The sequence below is a fragment of the Nyctibius grandis genome, chromosome 3 (assembly GCF_013368605.1).
Source record: "Nyctibius grandis isolate bNycGra1 chromosome 3, bNycGra1.pri, whole genome shotgun sequence".
NCBI lineage: Eukaryota > Metazoa > Chordata > Aves > Nyctibiiformes > Nyctibiidae > Nyctibius > Nyctibius grandis.
In genome coordinates this window covers 74,598,070-74,624,384 of record NC_090660.1, presented here as the reverse complement: position 1 = coordinate 74,624,384, position 26,315 = coordinate 74,598,070, and the positions used below count along the sequence as shown (strand labels likewise).

Genomic DNA, 26,315 nt, shown 5'->3' with positions numbered 1-26,315 from the left:
TAAAGCCTGCCACTATAAAACTACTTCCATTCAAAATAAAATAATCTATTTTCAGTTTAGCAATGTGTCTGAATGCATTTTGTGCATTTCTAGACCCTTGCAATTATTACTAGTAAAAGTAGCAGGTTCAGAACTAAGCTTGGAGACATTGCTCCATGGGCATGTGCATAGAGCAGAAGGGAAAGTCAGAACATGCTGCAAACATTTGAAAACCCAAGGATAAACCATATGCCCCCAATATTAGAAGGTGCAAAGGACACATTTTTCATGGGTTTTGGAAAACAGAGTATTTTGTAAATATTATTTTTAATAAATGCTTGCTAGCACAGATCTATCAGCTGTTCCTTTGACTACTGAATCTTTAAATCTTGGATGTATTTGCATTCCTAAAACACTGTATTATTCAAAGTGAAATTACATTAAAACTACTGCTGCTATATACTCAATTACTGTCTGAAAGCATCCCATAAAAAATAAATTTTATATATTTTTACTTTCAAGAAGATTCTAGTTTTTCATAACCTTTTTTTCTTTTAAACTGGAAGTTTTCACAAAAGCAACTCTGAATAATTACAGAGCCGGCTAGATAGACTTCAACTTAGCTAAATACACTGGGCAATAGCAAGTATGTAGATATTCAAGAAAATAAGTCAAGTTTGAACATGATATTTTATTGGATTTATGCCCTAGCAGAGTTCACAATGCATGTCTCTGTATTCAAGATATTCAAAACAACTATTTACATATGTATTGTACTGCAAGTACACAATACACAGCTAGATACACTATCTACTTTATAATCTAAAGGAATTTTTACTGTGTTCCTTTTTATTCTTGCCCTTCCTCTCCTATTTTTTAAAGAAAACGGGGCACAAAATTTAAATTCAGCACGTGTAAGCAGACAGATTTCATCTATTCTGTGATACCATAATACTAAAATAACATCAAGAAAATTGGGAAAACGGCAATTCCCATCGATATGAACTGCAGCAAGGGTCGCAAAGACGGAAGTGCTTTAAAAAAGCAACTGTGTGCCATGTTTAGTAATCATACTTACAGATTATACAGTCACATAATTATGTCATTAAGAAATAGTCTTCAAAGTTTCACCCAAACTTCCTAAGCTGTCTGAACAGCCAGTACTGGCTGCTTCTCTGTCCCTGCGAATGGCACTTAGAATAAGCTCTTGCTGTCAGAGACACACTTCCTGCACCTTTCACCTTCGTTTCTTTTCAACTCTTATCTGAAAAAGCACAAAAAAAAAAATCTAAGGGTTGGACGCTCACAAGTAATAAACTCTGACGAAAACAACACGACTTCTTCGTAACTGTGAAGGCAATTAACGCTCAGAACAACCAACCAACGAGTTTCGCGAGTTACTTCCGCTCGCCATAAGGGCTTATCTGCTTTTCCGGAACACGTACTCTGGTCCAAAAAACACATTAATTTAGGAAAACCTCCGAAGCCAGGAGATCACACTTATCTCTCCAAGCGTGACCGCTCGGGGAAGCGCCTTTCCCCCCGGCCTACAGCGCTCGGTGCCGGTGCCGCCCCCGCCTCCTTCCTTCCCTCCTCAGCAGCATTTCTCAGGCCGTCCCAGAAGCACTGACCCCCGGGGGCAGGGACAGGTGTGGGGCGCGGCCGCGGGGAGGCGAGAGGAGGCGGCGGCACTCCGGACTCGGCCCCTTTAAGGAGCGCGGCGCCGTTGTTAGGCAACGACGGCACAACAAACGGCCCCCGCCGGAAGGCCTCGCGGAGCCCTGCTGCCCCCCGCGGGGACACCCAGGCCCGGCACCGTGGCCCAGGGCCCGGCACCGTGGCCCAGGGCCCGGCCGGCGCGCCCCAGCCCTAGCCCCAGCCCCAGCCCCAGCCCGCTCCCTGCACCGCCTCCCAGGCCCGTTCCGCTCCCCGGTGAGCCGCCTCCGTCCCGCCCGCCGCCCACCCTGGGCTGTGAACAAGGCGGCAGCTCGGCCTCCGCGCGGCGGGGCCGGCAGACCGGGGCTGCGGGGGAGGGTTCCCGGGCGCTGTCCCGACCGCTCCGGTCACCGGCGGCCGCAGCTCTCTCCGCGTCCCGCGCGCGTTACCGCCTCCCCGGAAACGGGCGGGCGGCGCCGAGCAGCGCCCCCTGCTGCTCCGGAGGGCGGCGCGACGCGGCCGTTCCATCCCGCCTGTGGCCCGCAGCCGCCAGCGGGGCCGCCTCCTCCCCAGGCGAGGGCAGGGCCGGGGTCGCCCTGGCGCGGCTTTAACTGACGAAAGGGAGCGGGAAGGGAGGCGGCGGTGGTCTCCCCTCGTCGGGGGCCTTTGTGGGTCGCCCGCCGTGAAACACCGCTCGGCCGGGCGACGGCGAGGAGGGAGAGCGCTCTGTGGCCCCCGAACGCTTCTGTCAGGCCGCCACGTGCTCTAACGAGAACCGGCTGAGCCGCCCCACAGCCGCCCGCTGGCTCTGACAGCGGCTGCATTGCCCCGGCCGAGGCGCAGAGCCCAGCGCTCCCGCTGGGGGCGCAGCGCCGCCCGCCCCGGGCCTGCGCGGACCGTACCACCTCCTCCCGAAACACCCCCCCGCCTCGCTTGGTTCCGCCGGCGGCCCGGTGCGGCTGTGGCGCGGGCCAGGGCCAGGGCCGGGCCCGGTGCGGGGGGCGATGGCGGCGGCGGCAGGGAGCGGCGCGTCCGGGAGCGGGATGGCGCAGAAGACGTGGGAGTTGGCCAACAACATGCAGGAGGCGCAGAGCATCGACGAGATCTACAAGTACGACCGCAAGCAGCAGCAGGAGATCCTGGCGGCCAAGCCCTGGACCAAAGAGTGAGCGAGAGCGGGGCCGGGCCGGGCCGGGCTGGGCCGGAGGGGCAGGCGGGCGGGCGGCGGGGGCCTGAGGCGCGGGCCGGGCGGCGGGGCCGGCCCTGATGGCTTCCGCGGCCTCTCTCTTGCAGTCACCATTACTTCAAGTACTGCAAGATCTCGGCGCTGGCGCTCCTGAAGATGGTGATGCACGCCAGGTCAGGGGGCAACCTGGAGGTGATGGGGCTCATGCTGGGCAAGGTGGACGGGGAAACCATGATCATCATGGACAGCTTCGCCTTACCGGTGGAGGGCACCGAGACTCGCGTCAACGCTCAGGCGGCCGCCTACGAGTACATGGCTGCGTACATTGAAAACGCGAAGCAGGTAAGAAGTGGCAGAGAGTGTTTCTCTTCTTCCGTGGTGGAGCTGCTGGTTTTATAAGCTAATCACCCAGGAACATGTTCTGGGGTTAGCAGGCTCTCCCGCCTCCCCCAGTGATAAAGCGGCTGTCTAGTTGCCCTGTTTCTTCTCAGACATGGCTAAGAGAACTGTGTCAGCAGCCAAACAACACAGACCTCTTTAAACTTTTTCACGTATGTATTTGTATATCTTACAGTAGGTCATCAAGTACTGGATTCTCCTTTATAAGTGATTTTCATTGCTCAGAAAGTGTTTTTGTGGTTGCAGCTGGTGGCTTGTGGATGGAACAAGGAGGGGGTGTGTTTCTAAAATAACTGATACAATACATGTTTCTAAAAACAGTATGCAAAATTAAATATAAAACATGTATGTGTCAGAGATGCTTACTATTTGTAGATCAGGAATATGACATTTATTCCTACCTTCTTGCTTTCTGAAAAATAAAGAAAATATATTTGTGAAGAAAATGCCAATGAAGGAATAAGTTTCAGTGCAACTTAGTTATTTATATTTATAATCTGGAAATTTAGATGAACTCACTCAGATGTCTGTTCCTCCACTTCGTCACCCTGTACTCAGAGATCCGTGTCATATTAAGCCTGACTATGCAGTAAAATTCTCACATGCAGAAGGGTGTCAAATACAAATCTGCTCTGTGGCTGACGTAGAAACCAGCACGGCACATCAGAGCACCTGCTGCATGCTTCTTCCAATACTGAGCAATCCTAAACTACGAATAAGCATTGAAATAACTCTAACTCTCCAAGCTCAAATAGTTTTGAGGCCTAGTTTACCCTTTGATTTTTCTTTAATTGTCGAAGTATCTTAAACCAGCTAAAATTAGAGGCCCCTTACTTATTCACTGGAGATAACAGAGCAGTATTTGGGTTATTATGGAGAGTTGTACTTACAGTCACAGTCTTATATACAGTTAGAGATATTTAAATAGATGTGAATTAGGCTGGATCATAACATCAGAAAAGAGTAAACATAATCCAGAAGTAGGTATGTTCTGGGACTTCTTTTTAATAATTCATCATGTTTATGAGAAAATTTAGAAGTCATTTATTTAATCTAGTTCCTTTTATCTGGAAACTTAATGTCATGATGCTAATACTGTTGCAAAAAAGTAGGCAACTTGAAAAGATATCTTTACCTGAAGATACATTCATACTGTCCAGTTCTTAAGTAGAAGTAATGGGTTTCAAAATATTAAGTAATAGCATAAAAGTAGTATGTTTTATATACAGTTATTGTCTTATGTTTAAAACAGTACAGGTTTATGTAGGAGTACTCATATGATAAGAAACTTTTTTTCTAGTTGTTCATATTGTATAGTTTTGTCTGTAGTTGGTTTCACAATTTTTAAATTGAACTTGTGTGCAAATATAATAACTCAGCTTTACTGGTGCTCTGGCAGAGTTTGCATGCTGGCTGTTCCACATTTGCTTTTGGCAAGCAGTTGTTCCTGGAATAACTCTTTTTAATATCATTTTGAAAGCTGATATATTCCCCTGCATAAGTACTTTACAGATGCCAATGTTCCAGTTATTTGCTTCTCCATGGGCAGGATCTGGTGTTAATACAGTCAAAATGTGTTATTTGGCTTTGAAAAATAACACATGTTCTTTAGTGTTTTGTTGGTCTCTTCTTCTCTATTATGGGAGATGTAAAGAAAATATAAATATTATTCACCAGTTCAAAAATAAAACAAGTGTTTCATTCAGTAGGCAGTTTGTGTGTTCTGTCTCATCTTAACATTTTTCTGATTTAACCTTCCTGACATCCAGTATTTGGCAAAACCAAGCATGTGATGCATCGAAACACACAACTCTCAGTTAAGAACTGGCATATAGGGTCATACCAAAATTACTCAACTCAGTGTGGAACAGCCAGTAAGCAATTTCCTGAGAGAGGATTACAAAATTAGGTGCAATGGGTGTTCATTCTCCTGGGGTTTTGTTTTGGTTGGTTTGTTTGTTTTTCTTCCAGTATTTGTAGAGATAACCAGGGGTATTATTTGGAAACTCCTGTTGTGAGTTTTTCTGATCCTAAAAAATCTCAAAAATTCATCTTTTAGCTTTCACAGCATGCTCTGGCAATAATTTCTGTCACTTCTGGTGTTTGAAAACATGCTTCTCTCAAGTTATTTTTTAAACCTAGCAATAATCTCTCTATATGTCTCTGAGATGTGTTACTGTATTAAATAATGAACATGCATTCTCTACTGACATACCATACATTACATGAGATTATATATACTTACATCATATCCACTCTAAGAAATTTCTCTTCCCTGCTGAAGAGTCCCAGCTTACTTACCATCTCACCACATGGAATCTCTCCTGTATTTCAGCTGTCACTGAAGGAGGAGCTCCTGGCTCCTTGGAGTTGTTTGTTCTGTGGTAGTAGCTGTAACAGAGAATGCTAATACGACAGATTGTATGGTTTCTAGAAAATAGTTCAGCAAAATAAGGTGCATGTTTGGTATGTAGTTTAGTATTAGCAAGTTAGCATCGCGGGGCTGTGCGTGTATTCTTTTTTATCCGCTCAGCGTGTTGCTGTATGCTGGAAGGCCCAATAGAGGGCAGCTGGTACTTTCGGAATGGAGATTAACACTGGATTTGTTTTCCTTCACTGCTGTTAGGTCGGTCGGCTAGAAAACGCAATCGGCTGGTATCACAGTCACCCTGGCTATGGCTGCTGGCTCTCTGGGATCGACGTCAGTACCCAGATGCTTAATCAGCAATTTCAAGAACCCTTTGTAGCAGTGGTTGTAAGTACTGGCTCATAGTTGATTAAACTGCATAGCAAATTATGTTGAGGGGGGAATAATTTTTAGATTTCTGTCCGTTAATATTCTAGTAGTGTGTATTTTGTATGAGGGAAGTGTTAGATCCAAATTTTAAGTTGGTATCGCTCCTTTTATGCTGGCCATATACTAGTCAAACCAGTAGTATTGCTTACCAAGGCCATTTTCAGTGCATTGTTCCAGGTATGGTAGCTCTGTACAAATCCATACATTTCTTTTAAGTTTGCAAAAAACTGTATAGAGCGATCCATATTGAACCTCCTGCAACAGAAGAAAAATCTGTTTCTTTTGATCTCTTTGTTGCTGCTTCTGTCAAAATAGAGCAAAGCGTGTTCACAGAGTTCTGTTACTTTGCATCTAAAAGGCCTTTTAAATTAAATCAATGGTATAGTACAAGGTAGAAGACACTAGGAAATCTGTCTTTGGAGAAACTTTTTCTTTCTGAAGAAACTCTTTGGGCCATTCAGGGTTTTCCAGGCTTCAGATCACAGTTGAAATCAAAAGTAAACCTTCCTTCAGATACTGCTTGTATAACCATTGCTACTGAAGGAAATAAAGGAAAAGAGACTGAAATTAGTCAGAAAGAAGGAATAGAACTCTGATGGAAGAATTACATTAGAAAAGGATAAATGAACGTTAAGAAGTATTTCTACCATGTGAGTTCTCCTATGTTATGACATAATTTCACAGATTCAGAACACTTTCCTTGGGACTGCTTTTTTCTTTTTTTTCCCCCTTCTTTTTTTAGTTACTTGTAAAATTAAACAGGGCATTAGTACATACGTTAGCAAGGAGATTCCCATTAGTTTCCTGTATTTTCCACCAAAATGCAGCAGATCACATAATACTTTTTCTTACTTCTAGTGGTTATAAGATTAAAATGCAGATTTTTATTATGGTTTATTGATTGCTCTTAAGTGCAATTTCTTTAAAGTATTTGGGAAATAAGGAAAATGAGTTTGAAAAAACAGTGCATAGAAGGCTATTGATATTCCTATCTTTTTAGAGAGTCTCATACCAACAGATGCCAACTGAAAAAATACTGTTTATGACAAAACTACTGCAATTTGCACTAATTAAGTTTCTGAAATACAATTACTGTAAAGTTCATTTATGCCTGTAATAATCTATAAAATGCATATAACAAGCATTACCCGTTTTTCTACAGATTGATCCAACAAGAACAATATCTGCAGGAAAAGTAAATCTTGGAGCATTTAGGACATATCCTAAGGTAAATAGTTAAAATTATCTAGCACATGATCACTAAGCTGTCTTTAAATAAGCAATAGATTGGTTCTAAAGATTACTGTAGTTTGATCATCTGGCAGTTTGATCTGCTGTGCTGTACTGTATGTCATTGTTCATTCTAAAAGAAAGACGTGCTGATACACTGGTTATTGCAGGTCTTTGGATATTGATTACATTTACAAAGATTGACTTCTAGTTTGTTTTTCATAGATTTTTTAGCAGTTTTAAATAGACTGTCTAGATAGTGGAGCTGTCCTAAAATTATATAGCTCCATATAGCCATTTTTTAATGAATATAGTTGTATGTAGTATTTGTCAAAATAGATTTATGTTAATTCTTCTCTATAATTTTTTAGACCTAAACCCAAATGTTAATAGCATGTTTAATATGTTGTAATCTGCTTTTCATTTTAGAAAAGGAAGATTCAAAACTATATACTTAACTCTTTCAAATAAATATTATGAATCTTCACAAAATAACATACAGGAAAACAAGTTAATTAAACAACACAGAAGGGTTAGGCTAAAAACTAGAAAATCACATAGATATCGGAGATCTGGATCTCCAAATGCAGTCTTTTGTTTATACTTCTGGCAGAGATATAACTGTGCTATTTAATTTTAATCTAATAAAGTTCAAGTATATCCTTCAAATTTTCAGTTATTACTGACTCATCAAGAACTCCAGGCTGACATCCAGTCAAACTGTAATTAACAAAAATGTTTGTGAGAAGTTGCATTCAAGCATTATTTTTGTGTTGGGAAATATACGAGAGCTGCTTAGAACAGTTTGTGATTCAGAATAATCACTTCTGTAGGCAAAATCACTTCTTAAATATTTTCAGAATTTTGAGCAGGAAGAAGAATCTGCACCTGAAAACCAAATCGTATATAGGAAATGCACGTTAGAAGCATATTTTTAAGGAGTCCTCACAGTGGTCTGCAGGCGGTTCTTGCCTAGTCAGTAGCTGTGAGTGGCACCATCTTGGCTAAAAAAGTAACTGAAGTTTTAGGTATCCCTAAGGCATATCCAAGGCATGGATGTTTCTTCCCTCTTCTCATGCCTCCTATCTTCCCTCAAAAGAAGATTGAAATCCCTTACAAGAATAGGTAGAGAAATATCTTAGAAGCAGCTCGCTGTTTATTCGATCTAAGAAATGATCTGATCATAGCTTGCCATCTTACTTGTTTGAAAAATTGCAACTATGACCACTAGGTTGCTTCCAACATGCTTTTTGATAGACCTGCAAATGTAATGACTGCTTGTAAAGCCAAGCATAAATCTGAGATCCAAGAAAATTCCAAATTTCAGGCTACTGGGGGAAATTTCATTTTCCCTAGGAATAAACTAGAATTGCATAAGCTAGAATTTTTGTGAAGTTCTTTCAAAGAGTTTAGGCATTTTAAAAAGTCCCAAATTACTGTGTCATCTTTGCTCTTTGTTGAATTTTTAGGGCTATAAACCTCCAGATGAAGGGCCTTCTGAATACCAGACTATTCCGCTTAATAAAATAGAAGACTTTGGTGTACATTGTAAACAGTAAGTAACATAAAAACTATTAACTGTAGCACAAGTTCTCAATTTTTGTGTTTAGGTTAGTGATTCAGAACGGAAAAGTACATTTCTTGGAGTGTTTCAAATCTTGAAGTTCTTTGTTGCTTTAGCACTGTTGGCTTTGGGAAAAAGTGTTACTGTCGTTTATCAGGGGATATTTTGAGGGAGAATTGTTAACAAAGATGAAGATGAACCTGGTTAAAAGCTTTAGCAGTTGATTCCTGAACACCTTTAAGTAGTGGTGCTTTCTTAGGGCAGGGAGGAAAGGGTCAGATGTAGATTTAGCAGCAGAGCTAGGGAGACTTCTTTCAATAATGGCCTGGTTTCAATTCTACCTTCAGCTGTTTGACAAGCACTACAGCTTAAGCATCTGTGTACAGAGAACTGGAAGATCTCATTGATGCCAGTGTGTCCTGTAGGCAATTGCGTAGTTTTTTCACGTTTTTGGTGCATGGATATCTGTTCTTCAATGCATTTATAGTTGCGTGCAAAGTCTGACCCTGAGGAGACGAAGAAATTAAAACATTTGGAATTGGTCTTCCTATCCTATTTGAGGAAAAATCCAGAGCAGTAGCTATGCAGAAATCTTTGTAGAACTGTAATGTTCGTGTCATTCAGAGCAGTCCTTATGAGTCTGGCATTGGCCATAAACCCATGCTTTTAAGCATGAAAGGAGGGTATGTTTTATCCTTTCTATTTTAGAGGTGGTCAATTTGGGAGAGTTCATTTGGTGGTTTTTTTTTTGAAGTTGGAAGTGCTTGATAGTTACTGTTATAATCTCTGTCTCAAAAAGTTGGCTTCTTGTACAAGCCATTTCTTTCCATCCAAACCAAGAAAATATTTTCCAGTCTTTCCTAGAAGGAAACAGCAGTTAAGCAAAGAGAGGGAATTAAAACTGGAAATCTGTCACGCTACTGAATTACTGATAATACCTCAGGGATGGTGACTCAACCGCTTCCTTGGGCAGCCTGTTCCAATGCTTGGCAACCATTTTGGTGAAGAAATTTTTCCTAACATCCAATCTAAACATGCCCTGGTACAACTTGAGGCCATTTCCTCTTGTCCTACCATTTGTTACTTGGGAGAAGAGACCAACACCCGCCTCGCTACAACCTCCTTTCAGGTAGTTGTAGAAAGCGATAAGGTCTCCCCTCAGCCTCCTTTTCTCCAGACTAAACAACCCCAGTTCCCTCAGCTGCTCTTCAGAGGACTTGTGCTCTAGTACCTTAATGATCCCGACTGTCTGGAATGCCAGTGACTACTAATTGCTTCACAGTAGCAATCTGGATAATCTTAATCAAACTTCTCTCCTTCAATTGGTGTTCAATGCCCAATGTGAAACTGCTTCCATTTAATCTTTTTAAGTAAGTTTCTTACACTATTCTTCAAACAACTTGGATTTCTAATATTGAATCTGCCACACATCTCTCTGAAGAACTGACTTCGTACCTCATTTTTCTTAGCATATGTGAAATAAGGGTATTTGTTCTATCACAGAAATACTAGTGTGGTGTGTTGGTAGATCTTAAAGCATTGTTATCTCAGATGGAATTTCTTAGAGAAATGCCAAGCAAAATAAGTTTCCAGAGAAATCAAGAGATAATAGGATTATTGATAACCTGCTCAAGAATTTCCTGATCAAAATAAAGTTTAATATAGCTCTTTAATGTTGCTGTAATTCACCTACACTAATGACTTTGCATAGCTCAGCTTTCTGTCTGCTTTATCATTTCTTGTGAATTCTGTAGCACCACTAAAGCCTGGCTTTTGATATAGGTGTGGTAGAACATAAGATTATTTGCCTGTTTGTTAACATTTACTGCTATCAAACGTTCCTAAGTGAATTAGAGGTGATATATGCAAAACTGTAGTCGTCTGTAAGTAACAATTATTACAGAATTGAAGATCCCAAGCAAGGAACAGGGCATCATTGCATCGCACAAGTAGTTGTTAAGCGAATAATTAAAAAAACCTTGCAATCTCATTAAATAGAACACAGCAGTATGTGTGGGGATTACGTATACCTCTGTTAAAGCTATATATGAAATATTTATCGAAAATCTTTTAGAGTTAGAATTGGAACTGGGGGTAACTTTTTTATTGCTCAGTGCTTTGAATTTTTGAAGAGATTTGCCATTGATAAGGATTTTTTGGATGTACTTTGGGTGTCACAGCCAAACAAGACACATTTAGATGGAAGCTTATTTTGTTTGCATGTTTGTTTTTAAAGGTATTATGCTTTAGAAGTCTCGTACTTTAAATCATCTTTGGATCGTAAATTACTTGAGCTTTTGTGGAACAAGTACTGGGTGAACACTCTCAGTTCTTCTAGTTTGCTTACTGTAAGTACCACAGTATGCTATCATGTGCATTAATTCATTAGTGCTGAAACCCAGACCCTCTACTGTAAAATGCTTAATGGGACACTGAGATCTAGATCCTACATTAAGAATCTATTTGTCAGTTTAAACAAGGAAGGAAGGTTTTCCTAATCATAAATGCTGAAATGTTCATTGTATCTGCTCTTTAAAAGTAGAAGGTAGGAGTAACTTACGTTTAATTTTACTGAGTTGTCTATATGCATAGATTTTGTCTTAAACACCTTTTAACCTTGTATCTCTTTACAGCACTGTAATGAATAGTATGCCTCAAAATAATGGTATTGAACAAGTAACCCCTTTTAAAAAAAAAAATGGAACTGTTAAAACGAGGTTGCAACAGAAATACTGCAGGTAGACCTTCAATGTAACAGCTCAGCATCAAAACCTTCCTTCTGCAAAAGCCAGTGTTATACCTTTTCTTTTGGTCAAAACCAACTGAGTTTTACTTAACTCCTTCATAACTTAGGGCGTGGGCAGAAAGTAATAAAGCGTGCCCATTGCAGGCTTTAGGTATAGAGCATTTGTCAGATGTTCAGCTTCTGTTCTCTCAGCCACCACTCGTGTGCCACTCCTGTTGTGTATCACTTCAATTGCAGATATAAGTTAAAATGTGCAGTACTACAGCCTTAAAGGCTCTTTTCAGATTTTGTTTATTTTGTGTATAAATGCTTAAATTTATATCTTGGAATTCAGTATGTTTATTGCCTTCTTTTTCCTCAGAATGCTGACTACACCACTGGGCAAGTCTTTGATTTGTCTGAAAAATTAGAACAGTCAGAAGCTCAGCTTGGAAGGGGCAGTTTCATGCTGGGTTTAGAGACTCATGATAAGAAATCAGAAGACAAACTTGCAAAAGCAACAAGAGACAGGTAAGATAACGCATACTTGTGTTCTTGCCTGTAAAAAGTGTTATTTTGTTTTAAACTTTTATCATGCCTTTAATTGTAACCAACCAATTAAATTGTAATCTGCCAAGATTATACATAAGAGTGATTAGATTATAGATAGGAATGAGAGACTCCAAATGTCACTAGTTATTGTTGAGAGTTTAAGAAAGTGTTGCCTTCATTAAACATACAGTGGCTTTTCAGTCTTTGTTTCTGAAATAAATTCAACTCTAGTTTATAATTTATTAAACAAAAAATCCCTGTTAAATTCCATCAGTATACGGCAGACCAAAAAAGGATGTTTTCTGTCAAGTGCAAAATGGTAGAATTGCTAGAAAATAGTACATCTTACGTGGTCAATCAGGTTTGAACTAACAGTAAATAAAATTCTTATATAGAACATGATTTTAAGAACTAGTGCTAACAGTCAAGTAAGTTTAGTTTACACCTGTGTAATACTTTCACTCACTTAAAAATTAAGTACTCCCTTATTCATATTTCGTAATTAATACATACTTTTTCCACAAATGAAGAAAAGGGTTTTTTGTTGTTTTGTGGGGTTTTTTGTTTTTAAGAAGTAGATTACAGACATTCTGGCCTTGATATTTAGCTACCCTGCTTGATAGCAAATACTTGCTATTATCAGTTAATGAACTTATCATCACTGGCTGTGCAGCATTATTTCAAAGAACTTGTAGTGTTTTCCCTCAGTGTTCCTTGTATGTTTGCTGGCAATCAGCTCTTTCCTTTTTTGAGCTTTGACGTACAGAAGTTCCTTCTTACAAATACTTGCATCTCTCTCCCAATAGTCAGAAGAATGATAATGTGTGCTTAGACTATGTATATAATATTATAGTCACCATGTTTCCAAGTACAATCTTTAACAAGTCATACAGTATCTTGGACTGTTCAAGAACATTGTATTTGGCAAATTCCAGACTTTGAAAACCAAGAAGTACTGCAGTGTACATGCTCGTGCAATCTCAGGTCCATCTGTGAGGAAGACAGGACTCACTTGCATGAATCTTAGGAGTGTTCTGAGTGAGATATAGTTCTATTTAATAAGGAACAATTCTATAGAATCCCTTGGAACAGACTGCAAAAATTTAATAAAATCTGGGATGTTCTGCGTTTCAGATTTGGAGGTTTTCTGGTCCTCTTCCTCATCATTTTATCCTGATATGTAGAACAGTTTTTGTGTATTTTCTTCCCCCCCGCCGCCATTAGCGATATGTGCCATAGTACAAACTTTACTAAGGAGCTGATTTTTAAGATACCAGATGAGTGATGAGTTTAATGATAGGTAAAAAAATCAAGAGACAAAAAGGAGGCCGTGTGTGAAGAGACTGATTGATAAATAAGTTTGCTCAGTATGACTCAGGTGAACACGGGCTTTGCCTTAATAAAGAGAGGAGTCAGCTTGTGTTGGACAGTTCCACAGTAAGCCGTGGGGGAATACCTGCAAATGTAATATGGTCATTGCTAAATAGAATCAGAGTCGCTTTTGTGCTACTGTCCTCTGTGCATTTCTTTCCTTATTATGGAAAGTTAACAGCTCTTACAAGTCTTCTACAAACATGATTGAGTTGAAGGGGGGTTGACTTTATAGAAGGTAATACCCATTTAGACTACTTTAGTTGCAGAATACATTTGCAATGGAGTTAAGGCTGTTGCTAACTCCCAACAGCCAGGTTAAGTGATACCTCCCAGTTCCTGTAGTGAAACAATTACAGTAGCAATGCTTTAAAGACATGCGAAGGATGGAGTTGCTGACAAGTTTGGTTTGATTTTGATCCCTGTTTGGTGTCCCATAATACTGACGGCATTTTATTTTCACGTTCCTTTCATGTGCTTGCAGTTATTCTAAGAAATAACTCCTCCTCTGATCATCCTACTATATTATTTCTTGCAGTGTTTTTAAAGATTTTTCTTTTCTGTTTTTGTTTAGTCATCATCAGTAGTTTAGAAGACTGGAAAGGATTGTTGTTTTCATCAGTTGTGCTTTCCTGTGTAACAGGCTACTGTAGTTCCCAAAATAGATTGTAACACTTTTACAGATGCATGTTTTAATCCGACTAATAATCTTTCCTAAGAAAAGAGAAAAGACAGAAGATGACTTGCGCAGACACCAGGACAATTGATTCAGTAGCACCTAAATTACTTTCAAGAAATAAGGTTGCAAAGTTTGCTAAAGGATTATTGGGTGTACCTGTTTTAGGAAAAACAATACAGTAATATATTAGCATAAAGGTGCTTACACTTGGCTATATGATATCTTCTGTTACTGTACATAAACATCTCAGAATAATTTTCTAAGAGTACATATGCATTAGCCAAACTGTGCTGCAAGTCAGCTTCCTTTGCCTAGGATTCCTTTATCTGTCTAGTAGTAATTTGTCCCTATTCTCCCTGCCTTCAGGGGTGATTCATCTTCTGCATTTGTATATTCTGTTTCGAGACATTTTTATTTGTTAGTTTAACACTACATCCCCCTAAGCCAGGGACACTGGATGAAACTGGGATCAGTAGGAATCCTCTCAGCTGTTTGGGGGTTTTGCACATGTTACGTATTTTGACTAATAACTGGTTAGTTCTATAGGCTCTTCCTTTAATGTTCTCTGTAAAGTTTCTCAGAGGAGCTATGGGTACTGTGCCCTACTGGCCTGGGGTTGGGCAAAGGAGACAGGGTAGAGAACAGGGAGAGCCTTCAGGTATTGGTAACAGCTGGTAGCTCTGTTCCCCCAGGGATTTTTTTTTTATTATTTTTTGGTTCAGATGTCCTTAGAGCTCACTTGCTGTTGTTAGTGCAAGATGTCCTAAATTGCCAGACAAAGAAGTTTTCTGGAATTGGTCTTTGTGTGTATAGTGCTCGTCAGTTTGCTTTTTAAGTAACAAAAAGCTATTGGCAACAATGGCTAAATTGCTGTGTGTGACTTTTCCTTTCTGGACAGTTGTTAAGATTCATGGGGTTATGGGCACCCTGAACTTCCAGAACAGAAACAGTTCAGTTCAGTGTTTTGCCAACGTTGAATTTATGCTTGTTTTTCAGCTGCAAGACCACCATAGAAGCTATACATGGATTGATGTCTCAGGTTATTAAGGATAAACTTTTTAATCAAATTAATATAGCTTGAAGTGCATCACCAGCTGATACGCATCTCCAAAGCAGAAAAAGTCATGGTTTCTTTCACTTGGACTTGTTCAATTTGGGAAATGAAGCTGGAGTGGAAAATTATTCATTTAATTTGTAGTACTTTAATAATTCCCACCTGTCTGACCAGTTTTAAAGAACAAAATGTTCTGAAATGTAGTGCAACTTTTTGTTGTTTATCATAAAACACAACCACTCTGTACAATTGTTCCAAAAGAAAAATAAATGTGACTTACTGCATTTTGCTCTTAGGTATTTATCTCTATTATCCAACTGCAATAAAACAATTTTGAAAATGAGTGAGTGTTTTGAGGCTTGAATTTTTTGGCAAACATTCATCTCCTCGTACTCTTTGCCTTATTGTTCCATAGAGAAGTTCTGTCCGCTCGGTTAGATTAGATAGGTAACCTGTGCAGTGTATGAAGTTTGTTTCTCAGATTTTCATTTCTGTATTAAATTTTAAGAATTGAAATCCCATTTGCTTTGCTTTTAACAAGTTATTAAATCTAATGGAGCCTTTCCTGATTTAGTTTTACTGGTCCAGCCAGAAATGGTTTCTTCTCACAGTGATGAAACATTTATGCATGATACAACAGTATTTTGCGTGTAGCTTTACACTTATGATGGACATTTTATATTTCTCAGTAGACAAGTAACAACCAGTTCTGCAGTGTAACTAATAATATGGCTATATACCATTATTTTTCTCCTGCTTGCCTTCTATTGCTTGTCAAAGTCACTTGTTGCATGTAAAGGAACAAAATGAAAAATTCTTATCTCTCAATTACGCATTAGGCTAAGTTAGGGCCACAGATACTAAAATGCATTAATCATAATTGCTGGCTTACAACATGGCACTGCTGCAGGGCTGATTTAAGTTTGTTTTGGAGGCTTTCATACTGTGTTTCAATAATTCAAGATGTTTGGATTTCTTTTAAATTTTTATCCTTAATCCTGAGTTTCCTGGGGTTTTGGGAATGTTTACTTTTGGGATAATTTATGGTTTATACAATATGCCATTATGCTTTATACCTTAAGAAACTGATATTCCTTTTCAACCTTAACTCTGCCGTGATGTGGGTTTTGTTTTTGTTTTGGTCTGGAAATTTTAATAGCTATTACTCATTTGTGGCTTTTCATCCAAATGGACTCCACTGTATTTGAAGCTAAGATGCAAGTCACACAAGGGAAAGTTATCATTCAGCAGGGAAATGCAGATACCCTGAAGCAGAAATTCATCAAGAGTTTTAAAGCAGCAGCATCCAACAGTATAGGAAAAATACATTTAATCGGAGCTAGTAAAGTTGAGATACTTATCAGATGTGCAGTTTGATAGGAGAACAATTTTATGCTTCTTCCAGCATGACAATGGTAGTGGGGAGGGAGGAGAAGCAAGCTGTGGTATTTTAATATTCAGAGCTATTAATTTTCTTGGAAATGGCAGCAACAGACTTCTGTACAAGCAAGCACAGTACATAAGCCCACAGCAGTACCTTTTAAGTTCAAGGAAGACAGAGCGAGTGTACCTGGCCAATAACTTTTCCTACTTATTTGCTTCCACGGGTGTTTGTGAGACTTCAAATTTTTTAGCACACAGCCATTGTCGCACTCAATATGTGTTTACACAAAGTACACTGCTTTTGTGAGATAAGTGCCTATTTGGAAATATAACCTATGTTGCCACTTCATAGAATTCTCTTTGCATAACATGATCCAAAAGTTTTGGACATCTTGTATCTACCTGAAATACAAAATCATAGTTTAATCTCATATTAGTCTGTTTAGCATATTTAAACTGTACTCATTTGTGATAGCAATGAGCTGGAATTTCATGCACATAGGCTCAGACTGAATGTTTTTAGTCACAGTTGGCTTTAAAATACCAAGTTATTTTGTAAACTATAGCAATATGAATGCTGATGCTTGAATGCTGATGTAAACAGTTGCCCATTGAGTTACACGTGTTGTTACTTGGTGAGCATATAGTGTTATAAGTCAGTTTAAAATCATACATGTAGTGTGGCTATACCTGTGCCCTGTACAGGATCCTTTCTGCAGTGTTCAGGAACCAAAATAACAGTGCCCTTGTCTTTGATCAACCATTTTTCATGCTAGAGTTATTCCTAATTCTTCCTTAGCGGAGATCAGAATTCCATGCATTGAAGATGATCACCACAAAGGAGTCATCCAGTATGTACACACATGCACACAGTGTATCCTAAACGATGGAGAGTCATGAAGGGATAGAAAGTACACCTTAATTCTACCAAATAGTTTTGCGACTTTAAAAATATTAGGAATAAAGGTATTCTTGAGAACCATACATGTTGTATATCAACAAATACATGAATTTGTTCTTCCACATTTGCACCCACTTTTTATTTAGAAATTAGTTTATGCAAATGAGTGCCACATATCAGATAATTATTTTGACAGCTAAAGTAATTCCGTACATGCACAAGCATGCATACAAAAATTCTGAATGCCTTTGACATTTTAATAAATAAAAATCTAATTCGATGACTACAATTAATTTCTTCATCTAACAGTATTTGCCAACACATACTAAAATTATGGAATGCTGAAAATGCTGAATTGTGTTTGAACTTCTTCCCTCTCCTGTTCTTTTGTTTTTCCTTTTTCAAGTTGTCCTGTACGCTCACCTTTCTCATGTATGCAAATTGCATTTGTAAACAATTTATACATTCTAATCTCAACAAAATCCAAAGAAATATATGCATATTTGTAAAAATCAAATACCAAGGACTAAGCTGTAATTCCTGATAGAGTACCAGTTTGCCTTTATTGTGCACAGGCTTTAAGAAGAGCCTTTCAGCTTTATTCTGTGATTACTGGGACAGTCAAAGATGCTTCATTGACCTCCTTCTCCTTTGAAGTTCCTTCAAATGTTTGGTAGGTACTGGAATGGCAGCTCCTATACATTAATTTTCTCGCCTGAAGATTGAATGGTTGTGCTGCTGTTGCCACATGGAAACAGAAAAAGAAGACATCATTTTTCTTGCTTTTTTCCTTTTAAATTTACTAACTGGAGTAATGCAGCTGTGAGACTGTCTTTGATTTCTGTTCACCTGTTGTCCTATCTTCCAGTCTACCAAAAATGCAAACAGGCAGAGAAGGTAAGTGCTTGTGGGAGATGCCCTGCTGGTTGGCCATCTCTAGCAGCAGCCATAGGAGGGCTGCTGGGGAAGAGCATGTTAACCTGGCCACTTTTTTACCTGTTTTGAATGGATCTAGTAGCTTTATAGAGTATTTCTAGTTCTAATACTGTGGCATGTGCCGATTAACAGTTTTGTTTGCCTTATCCTCCACCTTTATGATTTATTAGCTTTTATCGTATCATCACCTCACCCTTCCCTCCAAACTGAGAAGTTTCAGCTTTTCCATGCTATTGTTACAAACCTGCCGCTTCACCCACTTGATCATTTCAGTTGCCCTCCATACCATGTCTCATCCTGCTTCTTCTGTGACACGCAGAGCCCAGAACTGCACCGTACTCAAGATTTCAGTGCACCAGAGTTTTCTAGAGAGGCAAAATAGTTCTCCCTTGTTCTCAGTATCCTTCCTGGTCACACCCAGTGTTTTGGTGGCTTATTTGGTTGCTGCTGCACATCAAGCTGTTGATTTCAAAACCGTAAAAACTGCTTAAGTTTGAATTGGTAGGTACAACTCTGGAAAGCATTGTGTAGGCGTGGCTCAGCTTTTCCCAAGATGCATTTATCTACGTCAAAGCTCCTCTGCCACATTTTTGCTCACTCAGTTTTGTGAGATCCTTTTGGAGTTCCTCACCAACAGCGCGGTATTTGACTACCCAGAAGAGCCAAGTTACCAGCTGGAAACTTTGAGATATTCAGTTATCTTTCACTCTTAAGGGTTTCATCTGATTAACATGGTCATTTCAGAGAGGAGTTTACCCCAATGATACTGACTATATTCTAGAAAGTATTGCCATACTTTTGGACGGTAAAGTCAAATGCGAAATATTGTGCTGTCCGTAACAAAATTCAAGCTTGGGTTGTGTTTATAATTCAGTACAATGTCTAGCCATTGTTTCGTATTCTGAATATTCAGAATACTGCACACAGAATAGTAACTCAACTATAGGACGAACTTTTGAAAATAAACACATTGGAGGACAAACGTTGAATTGCAGTGACTGTAGGGAAGAATGTTTTGCTCTCTAAAGGCTGTACACTGGAGAAGGAGATGGTTTCAGGCCTAGTGCATGAATGATGAGGTGCAGATGTAGGACTCATACACACACAATTATTCATTTATCTTGCATATGCCTGCACTGTATCTGACTGCCATATATGTGTGTATATATATATATAAAAAAAAACCCTGAAAATAAGCACTTCAGAAACTTGCAAAGTTGTATTCTTGGATTATTTTAAAAGTGACTAATGGCAATAGAAACATTTCAAATGTACATGTATATGGTATATCTGAGGTATCTGGTCATATAAAGCAGGACTACTTCTATTTCTCAGATTTTATATGTAGCCAAGACACTTAAGGTAGTGAAATTTGCTTTGAAGTCCCACATAAACAAGTAGATTACCTAGTCAGTAGATATATTCTTAACTCATCCGTAAAATGTAACATCTTCACTCTGGATGCATTTGCTTTAGGAGTGTTTGTGGATAGTGTTTAACAAAACTGTAAAAAGCTAAATTAGGTGATCAGGCCAATTAGGTGATCAGGGCCAATTTTTTTCTAAATAATTCTGCATCCAGCAGCCCCCATTTGTGCCACTAAGCACCCAGATTTTCAAAAACTCAGCACTTATTCAGAGGGAAAATGGGAGTTACTAGATATTAAGTGTTTCCCTAGGACTCTTACATTAAATCTCTACTGGAGACTGAACCTTTCTGAAGGATTAGCCCTACTTGGGAGTTTTAAGCAATAATCTCGACACACTGAAGAAACCCAAATTTTAGAAAATGTTTCAGTCACAAAATCTCTCTCTGCCACTGTTAGCCACCAGTATCTGGATTTTGTTACAAACTCTGTAATCTTTACTCTTGTAAGCAATCTTTGTATGAACAATCACTGAAGTCAAGAAATCTTTTTGCTTTAGAAAACGCTAATAAAAAGGCTGACCGTAATCTTTTGAGCAGCGTCACAAGTTCTTCAGTCGTCCCTTACCGTACATTCATGCCAGGCCAGAAGAAATATTCCTTGAGCTTTTCATACATTATCTTTGATTCTAGTACTGGGGTAACAGGCAGCTGTGAGCTGGCTACAACAGCTCTGTTCACCATCTATCTTTGATGTCACCTGGAAAACTCCCCTTACGCCTCAATGTCTCTGTTCAGACCCTGTCCTACAAGGGACTCTCTTGTTTTCCTTGCCTTTGGTGGCAGTTTGTGCACACGAGCTCAGATTAAATAGAATGAGCTCTTTTAAACTTGCTGTTTAGTAAATGAAGTGTAATTTTCTTACATTTCAATCACTTGTGCCTTTATAAAGCCTCGACTGTGTCTGGTTTTGGATATATTGTTTTTCCCTTAACCTGTCTAGTGTTTCATGAAACTTCAGTGCAACTGGCTATTCCTGCAGATATAGCAGCCTTAGAAGGTATAAGGTTGCCATGAACTTGGGTACTGGATCACTCCTACACAGCATAGTACATTGCCGCAAAGCATGCAGTGTTTCTGTAGTACTCCTCCATTTATTATCAACTGTAATGCAAGCTGATTATTTAATGTTGATTATTAAAAATGCAAAGAATCCAAGATGTAAAGCTAATTGCTGACATGTTACTATTTTGTTTATATAGTTAAAAATACACTAAATATAAGTAAACATTCATTATCTTACTTATTTTCTCCCCTTTGCTCAATTTTGGTATTTTTTTATTTTAAGTCATGTTACTTTGGTATGTTACTTTCTCTTTGATAAACATATTGTTTATTTTATCTATTTTTATTGCTGTGCCCCAAAAAGTCCAAATCAGAATTGGACTCTCATTATGCTAACATATAATTAACATAATATGTTTTTATACAACATTTAAAGTATTTATTGAAATCCCAATGTAAAAGATTTTGTATATCATACCATAAACTAGGTTAAGATAAAATGATAAAAACAAGTAGTTTCAAAAGTATAAAGCCTGACAAAATTTAAACACTATAGAGTTGAGCTAGCATCGTTTTAAGGGTACAAGTCCCTAAGAGGTGAAAATTATTAAAATATGGGGTGATAATACATAAGATTAATTGCATGCACGTAGAATTTTTTTCTTGTGTCAAGTCTTGAAGAACTGACATCAGAGAGTCTCCAGTTGAACGATTTTTCTGGAGTTAAAAATAATTATGCTAAACCTTTAAGGAATTAATGAAGTATCTTGTTCCTCGAGGTGTATTTTTTATGAGCTGTAGTTTTACTTTTCAGAGCCTAGGAATAATATCCACAAGGAAATATGTAATTTAGGAGAGTTAATTTTGACCCTCAGATGAAACTCCTAACATATGAAATATTTGCTGTGACGTTTGGTTTGTTTTTAATTATGAAAAATTGCTTCATACAGGGCTTTCTGAAAACTACAGTACTCTGGGAAGTAGCATGGTCCAGTGGATAGGTCACAGGACTGCATCTCAGGAGAATTGGGTTTTCTTCCTGACTTTTCACAAACCAGGAGTGCATAAACTTTAGCAAGTCATTTTTGTCAGAGCTAGTGTCTGTTTTCCTCTGTGAAATAATAAGATTGATCATTAGCCCTTTAAAAATACAGATGAAAAAGGATATGTAAGCATTACCATTTTTATGCACTAAAGGTCATGGCTACATCTCCGGTTTGTCAGACATCACCACCTTAAATAATAATTCTTACTAATGCTGTTAGCAAAGAATGTTTACTCTGTTTTGCATAGTTTGTTTAGATCATCACAGATAGGAAATGCCTAAGCCCTTTGAGGGGATTATAAATATATTGTTTTAGGAACTCTTTACTTTCAACTGAAACATGCATTCAACTCCTATGTAATTTGTCCATCATTTCCTGTGTGAATTTCTGTGTTTTAGACCCAATGACCTTAGGGCTTGAGTATAGCTGCAGTGGCATTACTGTATTATAAAAGGAAATTAATTTGTGTGCCTGCATCTAATGGCATGCAATCTTTAGTAATTACAACCATCTGAACTTTCTTCTCCAGCTGAAGACAAGTTGCATTCGCTGACTATATCATTTGAGGTTAGAATTAAGCTTGTATTTTTAATCTGTTTCTAAGGGAGGCATTTTCAGTCCAAGTTCCACAAAGCTGGAGATGTAACTGGAGAAACCTACAGGTACTAAAACGGCAGATATTCTTCCAGCTTAAAGAAGATGTATGTATTCTATATAGTGATACAAACTCCAAACTAGCTCCTCATTATACCAGGTTTTTGTGGAACATCTTCCTTTTCCACTTTAAAAATTCTGCTTATGACAACTAGGTAAAATTCTGAAAGTGGCAAAAAATAGTTTAACAGAAATATTTATGTAAAACATCAGCCAGGGACAAATAAGATGTAAATAACATCTTACATCTATTTAAGAACAAAGAAGAATGACCGTGTGAATACTCAGATCTGCTCTCTATACAGTGTTTGACAAAAGAATGCTGAGATACCAGTAGATCTTCTGACTATTTCTGAATAATAGCAGCATATAATAATTTTTACTTTCTCTTCTTGGTTAATCTGCCAAACTTCATTACAATATTTGGAAAGCTGACATTTTCTCTATGGTGAAAATTGTAAAAGTGTGTTTTGAATTATTTCTTATTGCTCATTGTTGGAGACAGAATCTTGCATTTTCCAAATCAACATTGTAGTCTCTGCTGGAGGTAAGATACAATGTTCATAAAAAAAAACATTATAAACACTATAAAGATAAAATGTTTGTCCTAACAAACAGATAGTTTTCTAATAACTTCACTTTTACCTCCAGGCTCTAACAGGTTTTAATGCTGGGAGATGCAGAAAGGCTATTTCACTTTTTGGCATCTGCCAATAATATTAATGATGGTAACAGTTTTGTACTACTGACAGACCTTAAAAGTTTTATAATAGTAATTGTCCCTGTTGGGCTTCAGACCTTGTTTCGTACTGGACATATTTTAACTTGATTTTAGTGGTATTTGCAGAAATAATTTTAGGAACTTTCGTAACAGCCAGCCTGTTACCTATCTCATTTTAATCATGTTAGCGGTTTTCTGTTTTAGCTCTTGTTTTGCTTAGGCTTGCACAGTTCTGTTGGTATCAGCAGTCAGAACTGAGCAGAAGTGTTAATCCAACCATGGAAGAAGTGATAAGGTACAACCAGTGAAACAGCAGCAGCATGAGACATGAACTGTGCATGGCCAGCGAGGAGAAGGCGGCACTGCAGGGACAGAACTCCTGTCCAGTGCTTCCTCAGCACAGCGAAGAAGTAGCTTAACTTTGAATGCATAATCTGTAACTCATGCGTGCATGAGATCCTGCTCAAATGAAATCAAGAATCAAGAGGTGCTGTCAAGTAGTTGTCATGCAACAGAACAAGTCCAAGAACTTGAAGCACTGCATGTGAGGTTAGGGCTTTACATAAATAATTATTCCACGTACCTGTCTCGCTTAAACCACTTCCAGGATAGAAATATAAACATGGAGAGTTGTGCTGGCATACACCTACTTCAGAATAAGTTTGACGTGCGGACAAAACTGAGGAAACTACATCTTTACCAGATTATTCATGAGCAACAAAAATAACAACGCCCTGTCTCCTGCAGTACCTTATTCCCTGTTGACTGTCACTAAAAGGTTAGTGGTTCATAGCTGGAGTTCCCCTCCCCACGTCTATAGCAAGCCCTCCACGCTGCTCCCACTCTCCCTTCTGCCTACCTGGTCGTGGCTGAACGAAGGCTTGAGGCAGGCGAATGCCCACCCGCCAGATGAGCAGGTAACCCTTCAGGTCATGCTTCAGCCCCCCCTCAAATGAGGACGCTAGGATAGGAATCTTTTTTTTTCCTCACCAGTTGTTGAATTTTGTGAAAAATAGTAGATTACCATCCTATGCTGGTCCCCTTTGCCAGTTTTAGCCAGAGCTGGCTTGATGGGTTTAAAAGTCACTAGGCAGTATGTACAGGCAGAGACAGCAAGAACGCATAAGCACCACATCCTCAAGAAACCAGGCTGACAGCATCAGACTTAATGGCGTATAACTTTATTTTTCAAAGACATTTCAGTACAGCTCTCTGCAAGTTTGTTAAAATTAAAGCACTATTTACTCTGCCCTATGTTTTTGAGAACCTTCTATTTGCTACCTTTGAAAACATAAAAACCAAAACAAATTTAAATTCAGTGGAAAAACTTGCTTCAGACGTATTTTACATACTGAAACAACTATACTGAAGCAACTGTTGATTCCATTTTATATAGCTGTCTAGCCACAAAAGAGGAAGACAAGAGATACTCAGGGAAAAGTCTGACTGAATAAAAAGTTTGAAACCTGACCCTGAAAAGGTTTGTCAGAAATTGTTAGCCTTGAATCTAATGTTTTACAATTAGAAGTGTGAGCATCTTCTAAGGATATTTGTCTTACTCGTTATATGACACACCCCACATACAGGATCCATATACGCAGAAATAGCTCTATGCCAAATGCATGGTAGCACTTATGCAAGGGAGGTTCTTAAGGGGTTTTATGTCCTTAGAAGTAAATTTCAGTTCAATGTTCCAATCTGGAACTGTAAGAAATACAGCCATCAATGATTTTACACAGGTATTTCCAAAGGCTTTTCTGAAGACAAGGACTTTTTGTACTTAGCCAAATTACTGCCATCCTGGAGAGTACACAGATGATTGTTTAATATTGTGTGCCACCAGATGAGAAGCCTATTTCAAATCTTAATGAATGCTCTCTCTGAAACTTCTCATAGCTTTTTCTGCCTTTAAATCAAATTACTACAGACAACCCTAGACACCTGCAAAATCTACAGCCATGAGGGAGAACAAACTAAGTCCAAAATTAACTTTCAGAATATTAATATACTTTTTTTACAGAAACATTTCCCAGAACAAGCAGCTCCAGGGCATGCTCAGTTTGGATTCCACTACAGAAGCAAGGACATTTTATGATCCTTCGTATCCTCAGAGAGAAGGATATAGGAAATTTGAGGTTGGAAGGATGGGACTCTTTATACCTTGTCTGCATTTCTAACAGAGGTCAAAATGGAACATGCTTGCTCGTAACAAGATTTTGTGTCATTTTTCCTATAAGAGAAATAAAGTCCTAATCTTGGTTTCCTTGAAAGCAATATATTTTGTCACTGACCAGCTGATGCACTTTTATATTCCAACACAGCAAGCACAAAACATGTACGAAGTTTTATTGACTTCAGTGAGTTATTCATATGCTTAATTGATAGAATCACAGAATGGTCGAGGCTGGAAGTGACCTCTGGAGGGCAGCTGGTCCAACGTACCCACTCACACAGGGCCCCCTTGAGCCAGTTCCCCAGGACCACGTCCAGATGGCTTTTGAATATCTCCAAGGATGGAGACTCCACAACCTCCGTGGGCAACCTGTGCCAGTGCTTGGTCACCCTCACAGTGAAAAAGTGTTTCCTGATGTTCAGAGGGAACCTCCTGTGTCTCAGTTTGTGCCCGTTGCCTCTGGTCCTGTCACTGGGCACCACTGAAAAGAGCCTGGCTCCATCTTCTTCGTTCCTTCCCATCCAGTGTTCATACACATTGCTGAGACCCACCCTGGGCCTTCTCTTCTCCAGGCTGAACAGTCCCAGCTCTCTCAGCCTCTCCACAAGAGAGATGCTCCAGTCCCTTAACCATCTTAATGGCCCTTTGCTGAACTCTCTCTGGTACGTCCATGTATCTCTTGTACTGAAGAGCCCAGAACTGGACGCAGCACTCCAGGTCCAGCCTCACCAATGCAAAATAAAGGTGCAGGATCACCTCCTTCCTCAACTGGCAATACTCCTCTAATGCAGCCCAGGATACCATTTGCTTTCTTTGCAGCAAGAGCACGTTGCTGGTTCATGTTAAATTTGGTGTCCAGCAGGACCCACAGGTCTTTTC

At 39.2% G+C, this 26,315-nt stretch overlaps 2 protein-coding genes across 3 annotated transcripts in view; one reads left to right on the top strand and one right to left on the bottom strand.

Annotated features, from left to right (window-relative positions):
* The window catches only part of CSPP1 (centrosome and spindle pole associated protein 1), a 76,512-nt gene extending 74,432 nt beyond the window's left edge, over positions 1-2,080 (bottom strand). The window contains exons 1-2 of one of the 2 annotated variants that reach the window (XM_068395990.1): positions 1,943-2,080; positions 1,058-1,243 (exon numbers count right to left, since the gene is read on the bottom strand). The gene's annotated coding sequence lies outside the window, so the exon portion shown is untranslated. The remainder of the gene's footprint in view (positions 1-1,057; positions 1,244-1,942) is intronic. The other variant, XM_068395991.1, reaches the window with a different exon arrangement.
* A 480-nt stretch (positions 2,081-2,560) lies between these two features.
* On the top strand, positions 2,561-15,535 carry COPS5 (COP9 signalosome subunit 5). The gene is made up of 8 exons (XM_068396420.1): positions 2,561-2,800; positions 2,929-3,163; positions 5,847-5,975; positions 7,180-7,245; positions 8,717-8,802; positions 11,048-11,159; positions 11,919-12,067; positions 15,135-15,535. Exons 1-8 carry the CDS (start codon positions 2,640-2,642, stop codon positions 15,217-15,219), a joined length of 1,023 nt encoding a protein of 340 aa, XP_068252521.1. The 5' UTR covers positions 2,561-2,639; the 3' UTR covers positions 15,220-15,535.
* Positions 15,536-26,315: the final 10,780 nt, after the last annotated feature.